At 42.6% G+C, this 14,216-nt stretch overlaps 1 protein-coding gene and 1 long non-coding RNA gene across 2 annotated transcripts in view; one reads left to right on the top strand and one right to left on the bottom strand.

The window, feature by feature from the left end:
* Positions 1–295: 295 nt before the first annotated feature.
* col4a1 (collagen, type IV, alpha 1) overlaps positions 296–14,216 on the bottom strand; it is a 51,503-nt gene continuing 37,582 nt past the window's right edge. The window contains exons 33-52 of the mRNA XM_085433720.1: positions 13,958–14,047; positions 13,394–13,546; positions 13,177–13,275; positions 12,987–13,076; positions 12,615–12,754; positions 10,939–11,065; positions 10,747–10,827; positions 10,244–10,342; positions 6,281–6,331; positions 6,010–6,195; positions 5,567–5,700; positions 5,385–5,457; positions 5,213–5,284; positions 4,984–5,112; positions 4,777–4,875; positions 4,474–4,686; positions 4,196–4,373; positions 3,992–4,106; positions 2,543–2,715; positions 296–2,210 (exon numbers count right to left, since the gene is read on the bottom strand). Of these exons, the coding sequence (XP_085289846.1) occupies positions 2,129–2,210; positions 2,543–2,715; positions 3,992–4,106; positions 4,196–4,373; positions 4,474–4,686; positions 4,777–4,875; positions 4,984–5,112; positions 5,213–5,284; positions 5,385–5,457; positions 5,567–5,700; positions 6,010–6,195; positions 6,281–6,331; positions 10,244–10,342; positions 10,747–10,827; positions 10,939–11,065; positions 12,615–12,754; positions 12,987–13,076; positions 13,177–13,275; positions 13,394–13,546; positions 13,958–14,047 (2,384 nt within the window). The 3' untranslated portion in view covers positions 296–2,128. The remainder of the gene's footprint in view (positions 2,211–2,542; positions 2,716–3,991; positions 4,107–4,195; positions 4,374–4,473; positions 4,687–4,776; positions 4,876–4,983; positions 5,113–5,212; positions 5,285–5,384; positions 5,458–5,566; positions 5,701–6,009; positions 6,196–6,280; positions 6,332–10,243; positions 10,343–10,746; positions 10,828–10,938; positions 11,066–12,614; positions 12,755–12,986; positions 13,077–13,176; positions 13,276–13,393; positions 13,547–13,957; positions 14,048–14,216) is intronic.
* On the top strand, positions 8,287–9,487 carry LOC146690685 (uncharacterized). The gene is made up of 2 exons (XR_014915457.1): positions 8,287–8,599; positions 8,998–9,487. It is a non-coding gene; the product is annotated as an uncharacterized LOC146690685 (long non-coding RNA).

The raw sequence follows: 14,216 nt of genomic DNA, 5'->3' as shown, positions 1-14,216 counted from the left end.
ATGGGTTTGTTGGCCACAGTCCCTGCAGAAGTGCTGAGGTAGTGGCTGCAGCACACTGTAGAAGGGTTGCTACAAACGTTGCATTTAATTTATTGGTCATAATATATCTGGAGTAAGCTTTTGCTGCATGCTGTTGCCTAGTGACTAGTAAAAACAAAATGAGCTTTGGAGTCACACATACTGGGAGCTTTCATATAAGAAAGCAGCAACTTGCTCTGTGTATGCTGATGCTGCCCTCTAGTGACATTTCTGGAGTACTGCGTTAAAAATGTTGGAAACAGGAAACACAAAATAATAATTTTTAAACAATTCCTACAAATCATTTTATTTCAGGAATTACACAGTTTGGAAGTGAAATATTAAAAAGTATTTTCTGTTCTGGTAATCACTGTTAGGAAAGGCTTGTTTAACGCTGGAAAATAATTCTAATACTCTACAAATGTCTGAGCATTTTATCCCAAGTAGGGCTCATATTCAAACAAAAACAGGTTGCAGTCAGTGTACAGTCATTGCCTTAACTTTGCATATTTCAAAAGCTCTTAAAGGGACACAGAAATGTCCCTTTCAGAGCTGTTGAAGCTATTTCGGAGCTCCGGAGAACATTTGAGGTCCAACAGGCTTTCTAAGATTAATATACGCATGAAGTTTTCTCCAGATGCTGTACATAAAGAAACAAATCTACACAACTCTATGCTAAGACCTTTTAAAGGATTTTAACCTGCATAGGCACTATATGTCCTCGACCTGATTGCGTAACCATCACATTATGACTCATCGATCCATCCGTGGTCCTTCAGTTTGTCCAATTCAGGGTCACATCTGGGCTGGAGTCTATCCCAGAGAGGCGGGGTACACCCTGGACAGGTTGCCAGTCTGTCACAGAGAAACAGATAACCGTTTGCACTCACATTCACGCCTATGGCCACTTTAGAATCACCAATTAACCGAACCCCGTGCACGTCTTTGGAGTGTGGGAGGAAGCCAGAGTACTCGGAGAGAAGTAACATCATGACCTTTAGAGAGGATTACACTTTGCACTAAATAAACAGGAATAACAAAAAAGCATTTCACAAAGGGAAACAGTCAAGTACACATCCAAAACTGCAAATACAAGTTATGTATCTATACACGTGCATCTCCTTAGGATCACAGATGATGAGGATATGTTTCACTTAAGGGGGTAAAATCTTGGAAACAACTGTTATAAACAAGGTTTGTACAGAGAAAAAACACAAGAAGGATGATTTTTTCTTGGCTATTTCTTTGTGTGCATTTTTCATGTTAACAACAGGGTTGTGCAACAATATATATGTAGACATTGCAACACGCATGCCATTTCCAAGCCACTCAAATCTTGTTTTCTCTCTCACACACACACATACACACACACACAGTCACATGCCTGGTAATGCTATTTCAGTGCTGTTTTGTATGTTAATAAGGCGATGGTTTTCACGCATTAACACATTCTTTTCGGATATATGGCATCTCAGATACACTCGCGTCGAACATATTCTCAGAACTCTTATAAATAAAAATGGGATTAATAACACACAAAGTAACTCATCAATAACCTGAGGCGAGTATGTTGAACTATGTTAAGAAGGAATGTGTTGTATTTACAACAGAGTGAGTAGCATACTGTACATCTGTGTCTGCAACTTTATGGCGGTATAAATGGCAAGCATCTGTAACCAGTGGTAAGTCCTAGCTTTTACATTAGTAGGGTTTAACTAAGGTGTGAACGTATATCATATTGTGTTGCTATATCTTTGAAACACTGGTAGGGAATGGAAATAAAAACAATGAAAAGAAAAAGGCACATAAGATTCAATAGCACCTGACTGACACACACAGCCCTTTCAAAATTAACACCAGTTTACCAGTTCAGGGGGCATGTCAGTGCAGTGGTAAACTGGGTGTCACACTTAACATGTTGTGATTGTGTGTTTCTGCATGGAGCAAGCGGCCACTTGGTCTCTGTGGTTTGGTTTCAGTCTCTGGCCATGATCCTATCCTAAATGCCAGGCAGGGCAATAGCACCATCCTTTAGAAAATGGGAAATAAAGCTAAGTTGATGACGTCAGCGCACGCCTTATTGCTCTTCGGAGGCCTTTGGTATTGCTGCTTATGTCCTCTTCATGCAAACCTGACAGCGGCTTATGTGTGTTCGGAGGCTGCCGGCTTTTAGCGTTGCTGGGACGGGTTTCCTGAAAAGAGGGAGAGTGAAAAAAATATTATATACCCATGATGTAAACTTGAGGGAAATGTGATGATAACTTAACAACAGCAGGCAGATGAGCTTGTCTCACTGCCCTGTACCAACACACAAAATTACTAAAAGCTTTGTTTGAGTGTTGTCAGAAGTTTGTTACAGTGATAAGCAGATCCAAAAATACTGTTGGATGTTTTACAATAAACTGGAGCAAGGTCATGAATTTAAAGGTCAGCAAAAAAAAGCATTTCTCAAAGTTGTTGAGTAATTTGAATTTTTTTAAAAAGTCAAGAAAGTCAATGTCTGCGTGTCAGAGTTCTGCCTTACGTAAACATTTCACTGTCTTCAATGGTAGCGAGCCAGAAGCTGTAGGAGTTGGCGTAATAGTTGCAGGTTCCTCGACCGTGACACTCGATGAATGGAGCGCTACGGAATTCCTCCAGACAGGAACCGGGAGAAGCCAAAGCCTGGCCCGAACCCTCAGCACCAGCACTGGTGTGCTACACAAACATGCAATGCAAATTAATGAGGGGCCTTTTACATCTATAAGACAATAACTAACAGAGTTTTATTGGCGTTTCTTATTTACAAAAACAAGCAAAGTCTAGTATCAGCTGATCTCACTGCCATCCCACATCAGCTGATAACATGTGTTTGTCATACCTCATATAGAGCACGCTACTTAAGCATCTTTCCACAGATGCTGTTGGGTTTGAAAGCTGCTTTGCAACCCGCCTTTGCCTCAGCTCTTTTAAGTTCACACTATTTCTCACTTAAGTAATTCTGTTAACTTTCAGGGGTTTAGCATTACATGTATGTGCAGAACACAGGCATATCACTAAATATAAATTATTTCTTCTTCTTTTGGTCGCTCCATTTAGCGGTCAGCACAGTGAACAATCTGCCTCCATCTCACTCTTTCCTCTCTGCATGTCCTCATTCACTACATTCATGAATTTTCTCTGTGGTTTCCTCTTTTCCTGTCTGGCAGCTCCATCTTTAACATTCTTTGTCCAAAAACTGCCCTATTCCTCCTCTGCACAAGCCTCAGCCTTACCTCTCTTTGTCCCCAAGCTGCTCACCCTGAACTGTCGCCCTGATATATGTCTCAGTGGGTTCTCAGTCATCCAGGTCATGGTACTGTAGTCTTAGGAGCTTGACGAGAGGTTTTAGGACCGAAGAAGCCTCTTGGATGAGAGTCGCCTTCTTCTCAAACTCTGATAACAGAATTTCTAATCATCCTGGTCACTCCCAATTAACATCTTAGCATCCTAAGCTAGCAACCCCCCCTCTTTGTCAGTGCCACCATCTGCAAACATTCCCTTTCACTCTTGCTGCTATCCTTCTGTCACAAATCACCCCATGACACTCATCTCCACCTGATTCACCCTGCCAAATATAAATTACTACAAATGGAAAAACAATCCACTTTTGATTGAAGGAGTACTGACTGCAGTGAATAATACTGCAGTTTATAATGGAGTGTACTGAGCCAACACCCAGGGAACGCAGCTTGATCTCATTCTCTGTAGTCAGCAAATATAGACAGCACAGAAAACAGAAGTGCTTCCCTTGGGTGACTGTGATCTGCTTCACAGCCACTAACTGATTCAACACTTGTGCACATATCAGCCCTCTTTGTCACAGTGCAGCAATTACAACCTTGCACTACTCATAATTACATTTCTGAAATGCTCATGGTGAGTCGTTATTATATAGCCATGACTTATTCATCCATGGTGGACAAATATATTTGAGAGACCAGAGCTGTCTTACCATAACAAAGGAGTAGCCGATCCACAGAGAGTCCCAGCCTTCGGGGCACGGTGGGATCATAATGGTCTGACTGTGAACTGCTATCACCATGGCTGGAGCTTCACATACAGCGCACCTGTGCACAAATTCATATGAGAACAGCACGAGTCAAATCAAGCATCAAACACATGTGAAACAGCAGAGTGTAAAGAAATCGTGACTTACCTACTGATGAAGGGTTTAATGCTTTCACCAGTGATGGGTGCCATGCTCATGGGCATGGGCTCAGGTGAGGTGAGCCAGTAGGAGTAATCATTACGGGAGGCAAAGTTACACACATTGTTGATATTACAGAAGAGGAAGGGCATGGGGCTGAACTTTTTTAGACAGCTGCCTGCCGTACCTAAAATGCAAAGCCAAAAGAATATCAAATGAACCCACAGATATTTTCCGTTATGTCCCTGCTTTATATTGAGGCCTTCCTTCTATTCATATCGTCTCACCTAAGTCTTGCCCATGAGAGCGCTCATTGCCCTGGAAGTAGAGCAAGGAGTAGCCATCATATATGAGAGAGGTTCCCTCGGGACACAGTGGGATGTCCACCGATTGGCTGTGACGTGTTACAAGGAAACCGTGATCCATGGACGAGGGGCCGGGTGGACCGGCTGGGCCTGGAACACCATTAGGTCCAGGCGGGCCAGGGTGTCCTCTAGGTCCTAAAGATATGAAGAAATCAGTAGAACCAAAAAAATGCCAGCACAGCAAAGAGCACCAACACCGTGCATTAATCACGTGGAGTGTCTCACCTTGTGGCCCTGGAAAGCCAGGCTCTCCTTTGACCCCGTTCTGACCATTATATCCAGGGAGACCTTCTTCGCCTTTTGACCCTGGAAAACCTGTCACACCTGAGAAAAATGAATGAAAATGGTAGCGTTATTGAAAAGGGTGTGGGTGAAAGGCGAGCAGGAGTGAGCTGTTGTGTGACAGCGGTCTAAATGGGGTATAACCATCACCTCTATCTCCTTTCTGCCCTGGAAGCCCAGATGGCCCCTGAGGTCCCGGTAAACCTTGAATTCCTGGGAAGCCAATGTCTCCTTTTATGAACATTTGAGGGCCGGGAGGACCAGGAGGGCCTTCGTTACCTAAAATAAGACATAAATATTTAATTTAAAGACGTTTAATACATTAACATTTAATAACATCAATATTACCACAGCTAAGTTTGTTTCATTCTTGTGTTACCTTTTTCGCCTGGGAATCCTCTGTCTCCAGCTTCACCTCTATATCCAAAGTCTCCAGCAACACCCTTTTGTCCTGGGGTTGGTAAAAGTTTGTTTTACCATAATTATTTTTTTCCATAATTGCTTGAACAGATGCAGATGACACACAAATATATCACTCTGAATACACTCACCTGGGAAGCCAGTTACACCCTGTAATCCTATCTCTCCCTTCGGTCCATCAAGACCTGGAAGCCCAGGTGCTCCCTGTAATCAAAAACATAAATATTGTAATGGCTCTCTCTCCTCTGAAGGAACACTATCTAATGTTTACAGCAAGAGGAAAGCTCAAATTGAAAACAGCCTTATGACATACCGGCAGTCCAGGTAATCCAGAATCCCCCTTTATTCCCGACTCTCCCTGGAAACCCTGGAGACCTTGATCTCCTTTCTCTCCCTTCTGTCCATCTCTGCCTGGAAAGCCAGCAGGTCCTGGTTGTCCTTTGATTCCTGTTTGATAAAGACAAAGAAAGTTGTTTTTTTTAATCTATCAACTACTGTATCTGGAATAAATAACCATGTTTATGCACTTTTTATGCCCTGACTTCCCCGGAGTTTCCCCTGATGCATCCATCAGAGTGGAAGTGTGTGAGCATTATATAAAACTGCTTAGGTATAGAAAATGTGTGTACGACTAGGTGAATGAGATTTGTAGCTGAAAGTGCTTCGACTGCTTAAACAGAGTATAAAGTATAAGTAGTCCTTTTTACCATCACCATGAAGCAAAAAATTATCTGCATCTTTACTTTCTCACAGTACCTGCTTCTCCAGGTTGTCCTGTTTCTCCCCTATCTCCTTTAGGTCCTTCTAGAGAGAAACCCGAGGGACCCTGTTCTCCTGGCTGTCCTTGAGGTCCCTGTGGGCCGGAAAATCCCTTATCACCTTTCACACCAGGGACACCTGGAATACCTGGGTTGCCAGGAAAGCCAGGACTGCCTTTGTCTCCTGCAGTGAGGGGAAAAAAACATATGAAACTTTGCTGTCCTGTGAATTGAATCAATATAAACATCAGTGTTGTAGAGGCCCACACCTTTGCTGCCAAGCTCGCCAGGCGGCCCAGGAAAACCTATTCCAGCCATACCTGCAGAAAGGGGTAGATACAGGATATATTTTAATACATTAAAGTTACTGCTGCAAACAACATTTGTTTTAGCAAAATTTACTTCCAAACAGAAATAATCTCACCACAGTTCACTGCCCACTGCATCCTCTAATTGTGTTTGCTTGTTAAAGCATGTGCTCTTAAAATAAATTACTTAAATCGTTTGAGGAAGAGAGCTTTTCTCTCTCTCTCTCTCTCTCTACATATATATATATATATATATATATATTCGGACTGGAGAAGTGTAGTCGGATGGTAACAAAGAGGGGGAAGGTAGTCAGAACTGAGGGGATTGAACTACCAGAAGGCAACATTGCAGACATAGAGGACAGTTACAAGTACCTGGGGATCCCGCAGGCGAATGGGAACCATGAAGAGGCCGCTAGAAAAGCTGCAACCACCAAGTACCTGCAGAGGGTCAGGCAAGTCCTGAGGAGTCAGCTGAATGGTAAGAACAAGATCCGGGCCATCAACACGTATGCCCTGCCCGTGATCAGGTACCCTGCTGGGGTAATAGGCTGGCCAAAGGAGGAGATAGAAGCCACTGACATAAAGACAAGAAAGCTCCTTACCATGCATGGAGGGTTTCACCCCAAGTCCAGTACCCTGAGGCTGTACGCTAAGCGGAAGGAAGGGGGCCGGGGACTGGTGAGTGTCAGCACCACAGTCCAGGATGAGACAACGAACATCCAAGAATACATTGGGAAGATGGCCCCAACTGACCGAGTGCTCAGTGAATACCTCAGGCAGCAGAAACCCAAGAAAGAGGAGGGAGACGAGGAACCATCATGGAAGGACAGGCCCCTGCACGGTATGTACCACCGGCAGATAGAGGAGGTGGCTGATATCCAGAAATCCTACCAGTGGCTGGACAAAGCTGGACTGAAAGACAGCACAGAGGCACTAATCATGGCAGCACAAGAACAAGCTCTCAGCACAAGATCCATAGAGGCTGGGGTCTATCACACCAGGCAAGACCCCACGTGCAGGCTGTGTAAAGATGCCCCAGAGACAATCCAGCACATAACAGCAGGGTGCAAGATGCTAGCATGCAAGGCATACATGGAACGCCATAACCAAGTGGCCGGCATAGTGTACAGGAACATCTGTGCCGAGTATAACCTGGAAGTCCCGAGGTCAAAATGGGAGATGCCCCCAAGGGTGGTGGAGAATGACCGAGCTAAGATCCTGTGGGACTTCCAGATACAGACGGACAAAATGGTGGTGGCTAACCAACCGGACATAGTGGTGGTAGACAAACAGAAGAAGACGGCCGTAGTGATCGATGTAGCGGTTCCGAATGACAGCAATATCAGGAAGAAGGAACACGAGAAGCTGGAGAAATACCAAGGGCTCAGAGAAGAGCTCGAGAAGATGTGGAGGGTGAAGGTAACGGTGGTCCCCGTGGTAATTGGAGCACTAGGTGCGGTGACTCCCAAGCTAGGCGAGTGGCTCCAGCAGATCCCGGGAACAACATCGGAGATCTCTGTCCAGAAGAGCGCAGTCCTGGGAACAGCTAAGATACTGCGCAGGACCCTCAAGCTCCCAGGCCTCTGGTAGAGGACCCGAGCTTGAAGGATAAACCGCCCGCAGGGGCGTGCTGGGTGTTTTATATATATATATATATATATATATATATATATATATATATATATATATATATATATATATATATATATATATATATATATATATTCTCATTCTTTGTATACTTCCTGATGTGTTAGTTTTTTATGAATGACATATAGTACAAGATGGCTACACAATTTCAGGTTCAGAGGTTAAAGCTTAGCTTCACACAAGTTCAAAGAAAATGATTAAGATGCAACCTAAAGAACTGAAAAATGAAGGTTTCATGTAAGAGCCAAAAAAGCCCAGCATGTAAAAAAAATCTCAAAATTTAAACAAAGCATTAAAAACATTTGTACATGTAACCCTGGTAAGATTTACAGCAATCAGAAGTACAGGGTTCTTTGAATGCATCGTAGTCCTTGTCTGATAGTTTAATTTCCGGGCTTGCCCTGAAGGCACCATCTGCAGCTCCGTGCGCGTGAAGGTGTGGTGTAGAGGAAAAAGGACGGCAAGGAAAAACTCCATGCTGCCGCGGAGCACGGTTTTTTCCAGTTGAAAGAGAGGAAAGAGGTTTAATTAACATTTGTGAGAGAGCTGTCGTTAGCGGTGAACCACAGACGGGTACCTACCTGAAAGGAGCCGGAGTATTTCTTCGAACTTTTTTGAACTATTCTGGTGAGTTAGCCTAGCTCACTTAGCACCGCTATTGCAGTTCAATGCACTGGAAAAAATAACTAACCAGTCAGAATAGTAGTAAATGTGTTTAATGATGTTTAAGATGTGTTTTCATAGTATTGCAATGTTGTGACAGTTTTGTTTATTATGAGTGTCTAATGTTTTTACTTTCTTGGGCCTGCTAGTTCAGCCGCGGCCAGCTAAGTGGTTATGCGCAGTTCACGTGCAATAGCTGTGCTGTTACTGTAACTGCGGGTGATGCACAGTAATACGGTGTATTTACTTTTAATGTGTCACAAGATGCAAATTTATTTTAATATTTCAAAAGAACCAAGGACATTAGGAACAAGGACATTTAAGGAATGTGGACATCTAACATTCTGCGTATTTGTGTGCAGACTGTTTTTTTTTTGAGGTACAGTTCCATGGGTGCCAAGTGAGGAGCTGGTATCGTGGGTCTAAGACACTGTTGCTGCTGTGGAGGCCTTCTCTGTGTCAGGACGCCGACACGTTGATGCCTGCCGTACCAGGAGGGCGGTAGGGAAAAAAACAAAAGGAAGCCCACCTGAGAGATACCTTATCATTTTCTTTGCTACTTTTTCTCCGCCTGAGATTCAGGTCGTTTTCAGTTCTTAACCCAGGACAGTGGGTAACTGAATAAACTGACACCATAAGGAACTGGACACTCACGTGCTATTTTCTTTTCTTTTTCCTTTTCTTTGGGGTGTTGAAATATTGTGTTTCTTGTCTTACATCTATTTTGATTGTTTCAATTATTTTTGTGATGCATTTGAGATGGTTACTGCATTTGAAGGTATCCCTACATTGAGGATGAGCAAAGGGAACTGATCCAAAAGGAAATATATAAAGCAAACTTTGTTTCATAAACCTGTGGTCGTGCGTGTTATGTGGGTTGGAAGTCTCATTGCTCTTACAGAGTTGCTACCGCCAATCTCCTTCCCAAACCTAGATTCGGATATTGTAGACATTGCACTTGGGCGAGCAGTATAGATCATCTCTTTATAGATAGAGGGACACACGTCCAGGTTACATACAAAAAAAAGGTTTTTTTTATAGTTTCATATAAAATCTGAGGAGAGTGAATTTTGAGACTGATAGGTGACCTGACAGGGAGCTGGGGTTGATTATGTCTGCAAGGCCTGATCTATAACTTTCCATCATTAAACTGGACTTCACTGAGTGTGTGCCGTTGGTGCCTTTTGGAGCATTTTTATTGGATTATCTAATTTTATGACTTGTTGTGTGGCACAGACCATCCATCACATTTCTGCCTCAGATTTTTTTCAGTGAGATTCCTTTACCTTGAATTAGCCTATGTGTCTTGCTAACGTTGTCTAAGCAACCTTTCATCCAAATAAGGCAAGTTTGGTTCCTAACACAGCCATGGCCCCAGTGCTAATACTGATCCTTCAATATATGTAGTCCAAAGGATACGTCTATTTTTACAACAGCTGTGATTTTTGTTTGTTTGTTTGTTTGTTTTTTGAGTTTTTTTTTGTTTAGGGTTTTTTTTTTTTGCTTTTGATGTTGAAAAAAATGATTGAAGGCTCTTTTCCTACAGTGGAGTAAAAAACTCTCTCACTGGATGGTTGGCAGTCTTCTTGTAACTTCTTACAGACTAACCTGGCTGTCCTCTCTCTCCTGTGGACCCTGGGATTCCATCAAGTCCAGAATCTCCTTTATCTCCCTTTTGACCAGAAGACCCCTGCCGGCCAACTTCGCCTGGAAAACAACAAGTATACATACTACAGTGTCAAACTGGAAGAGTCACAGTTTTCACCTGCTGATTTCCAAAAACACTAATTTGCCTGGGACACGTACATCATTTAGCTGTCAGTGCTCATTACAGAAAAAACAAAAAAGCTTATATTTAAACTCAGAATTTAGCCAAAGTGGTTTCTTAACATAATTGATGTGAAAAACGGTCAAGCAAGGTTACCACCCTTTGAGAGTTTTGAGAAGTGGCACACTTACCTTACTGATCCAAAAATCACAACTCAGTGATTACTCTTTTTTTTTTTTTTTTTACCTCAAATGTGTCCCACAAGATTGCCTCAAACCATGAATAAATTTGTGTAATGTAAATATGTGGATACAGTTGCCTGATAAACAAGCCTCTTACTTACCAGGCCGGCCATCTTGACCAGGCTCTCCTACAAACCCAGGAAGTCCAGGGGTACCCTTGTCCCCTGGTCTACCTGACTGACCTGTACAACACACAGATCACAATACACCTTAAAACACAACATGTATGACTACTGTACCTTGATTTGACCAGGTAAGCAAAACTAAATTGACAACCCAGACTGAAATCCGACCTTGATACCCAGGACTGCCTTGTTCTCCTTTGGGTCCTGGCAGTCCTGGCTTGCCAGGCATGCCCTCTTGGCCTTTCTGACCCTTATCTCCAGCTTGTCCTGGGGATCCTGGCCCGCCACTCTGACCCTGTACAAATAAAGCAGGAATTCTAATTAAAGAAATGGAAGGGCTCATTAATATAAAGGAACTACTCTGACTATTTTTGAAAATTTAACGGCAGCTACTGCGATGTTTGCCTTTCCACCTCTGCTTAGTGTCAGTTAACAGCCTTGTAATGACGACCTGTTAATAACATCAGACCTGCACTGGACATGAGAAGCAGAGTGTGTTGATCATTTCATCTTCACACTTTTGACAAATACAGTTTGTATTTAATTATTTGATTTCCTTAAATTTTAAGTTTGTTCACTTCCAAAGAAATAAACAGTGTTTCATTTCTCTAACAGCTTTTATGGAGAGAGACAGAATATCAATCAAAGATCCTGAAAAACACATAAAAGTTTTCAATTGATTTGTATGTCATTGAATGAAGTATCCGATACATTAAAAACCACCCGTAATTCTGGCTCCCACAGATTGGCTGTACCCATGTGTCACACAAATTACAATCAATCAGTCAATCATTTACAGATACTCCTGCTCTCAGATCGTTATGTGTATAAACCACAACCACAGAATCAGTTTGTCCCATTCCAGCCTCTCCACCACCATGTGCAAGACCAGAGAGGTGAGCTTTGGACTTGTCCCTGGCAAGGGATACCAAGAACAAGATTTGTAAACCTGACTGGTGAGAAGGTGACAACTACTGATGTGACTATTCTGAAATGGAAAAAATAGGAAATGACCAACAGCTCCATGCAAGATCTTGCCTTATGGCATGAAGATGATCAAGAGAAAGGCTGTGGATCAGCCCAAACGTTATGGGAAGAGTTTGTTAATGATCTTAAGGCAGTTGGGACCACAGTCCCCAAGAAAATCATTGGTATACCATGCCGTAATGGGTTAAATCTTGCACATAAAAAGGCACATGTACAAGACCCGTCTCAAGTTTGCCATTGAACATCTTAGTGACTCAGAGAGGGCCTGGGAGAAAGCGCCGTGGTTAGATGTAAGCTTGCCCCACTGTGTTTGGAGGAAGAGAAATCTGAACATGAACCAAAGAACACCATCCCCACAGTCGAGCATGGAGTTAGAAACATTATGCCTTGGGCAGGGCCGTGTATCATAAAAACCTTGGCCAAGAACCTCCTTCCCTCAGCCAGAACACTGAAGATGCCAGCAAGGAAACAAAGGAGTGGCTAAAGAAGAAGCTGTTGATATTCTGCTTCTCTCAGTTAAAATGAAACTACCATAAACAATTAGGATCTGTTCATATTTTTGTAAGTCAGCACATTTTAAATTCAATCAGCCAAGGTGGAATAATGTTGTAGTACTGAAATTATAAGAATATTATAGGATTAGAATCCCTCACTATAAATCACAGTGGTATTTGTTAAACTGGAAATGATTTTTATTATTGAATGACACTTGCTACCAAAGCCCATCATAGGTCTTGTCTACTTATATAATAATTATTAATATGTATTGTACTGTGGAGTTGATGCTGACTCAAATTTCTGCCTGTATCTGTAGAATCAGTGTTGTAACAATCAAAGGTTTTTTAATAGTGGAATACCTTTTGTCCTGGAAATCCTGGGACGCCAATACCCGGCTCACCAGGTAATCCTGTGTCTCCCTTTTCTCCATCCGTGCCTCTGAATCCAGGATGTCCAGGTGTACCTAAATCTCCTTTGACACCCTTTGGACCACTTGGACCTGCAAAAGCAGACAATGTGTCCATTAACAATCAATTAATTTAATGTGCATAGCTGTTGCTCGTCACAGTGAAATGTAAGCTAAGATTTTCCCCTGCCTGAAACGGTCTTAATACAGGTGCTCGCACTTGTGTTTTTATAGAACTTAAATTGTGCTGACTGTAACGCATTTATTACAGGCTTGTACCCATACATTCATTCTCACAATTTGTGTATTATCCGTGTGCCTCTACCTGGTACTCCCATCTCCCCTGCACCACCCTTCGGTCCAGGTGGTCCCATACCACCAGGCTCTCCAGGTTCGCCAGAGTCTCCTTTGTCACCTGAAAAATATCAATAACATTACAATTACACTTGCTTAAAAATTAGCACATATAAAAATAATGCAATAGCACAAATTGAAGTTCTGGTCAGATAACTCACCAGGTTTTCCAGGTAATCCAGGCTCTCCATCTTTCCCTGGCATTCCAGGATCTCCTGGCAATCCAGGTATGCCCCTCACTCCACTGGTCCCTGGGCTACCTAAAAGTAAAAAAAGTATTCCTTAAACTATAGGCAAATATACAGATTCAAAAATGGGTTTGTTTGTAAATAAATAAATGTGAACAAATTCTAAAAAGACGCATATGTTGTTTTATACCTATGTCTCCTTTGTCTCCCTTCACTCCCTTCATGTGCTCCATGTCAACATCACTCATGTTCCCAGGAGGTCCCTGAACACCCGGCTCTCCTCTGTCACCTTTTAGTCCAGGCTCTCCAATATCACCTCTTGGTCCAGTAAGACCAGGATCACCTGAGAGGAATGGAAGGAAAAAGACATTTTTATTGTGGTGACTGTTGTTGTGGTTTGGCACTATATATACAAAACACTCAATTTAATTGAACTGCTACTGATGAATAAACCACAAATAGCCTAAATCAGGGGTAGGGAACGTTAGTCCTCGAGAGCCGGTGTCCTGCAGGTTTTAGATCTCACCCTGGGTCATCACACCTGAATCAAATGATTAGTTCATTACCAGCTTCTGGAGAACTTCAAGACATGTTGAGGAGGTAATTTAGCCATTTAAATCAGCTGTGCTGGATCAAGGACACATCTAAAACTGGCAGGACACTGGCTCTCGAGGCCTGAAGTTCCCTACCCCTGGCCTAAATTGTGAGACATGGAATAGAAAAAACATGAGTTTTTATATTTGGCATTCCTCACCTCTCGGACCAGTAGATCCAGGTGTACCGGGAGGCCCAGGATATCCCGGTATTCCAGGTGTTCCCATTAATCCCATTTCACCTTTAACACCTAAAAGATTAAATGGGTGAAAATGCTTTAAATAAGCTTGTGTCACGTCAGGAAAACACACTACATCGTAATCAAATTTTAAAATGACATAAATGCAATGTGATGCATTGGATATAGCTTCAACTTTTCCATCAGAAACCCTTTTCTCATTAGTTTCTCATTAGTTTAT

The sequence above is a fragment of the Copadichromis virginalis genome, linkage group LG16, assembly GCF_057382275.1.
Source record: "Copadichromis virginalis isolate Kocher_CV1m ecotype Utaka linkage group LG16, C_Virginalis_male_GT1.1, whole genome shotgun sequence".
Taxonomy (NCBI): domain Eukaryota; kingdom Metazoa; phylum Chordata; class Actinopteri; order Cichliformes; family Cichlidae; genus Copadichromis; species Copadichromis virginalis.
The sequence above is the reverse complement of the archived record's forward strand: the minus strand, read 5'-3'. Positions and strand labels throughout refer to the sequence as shown.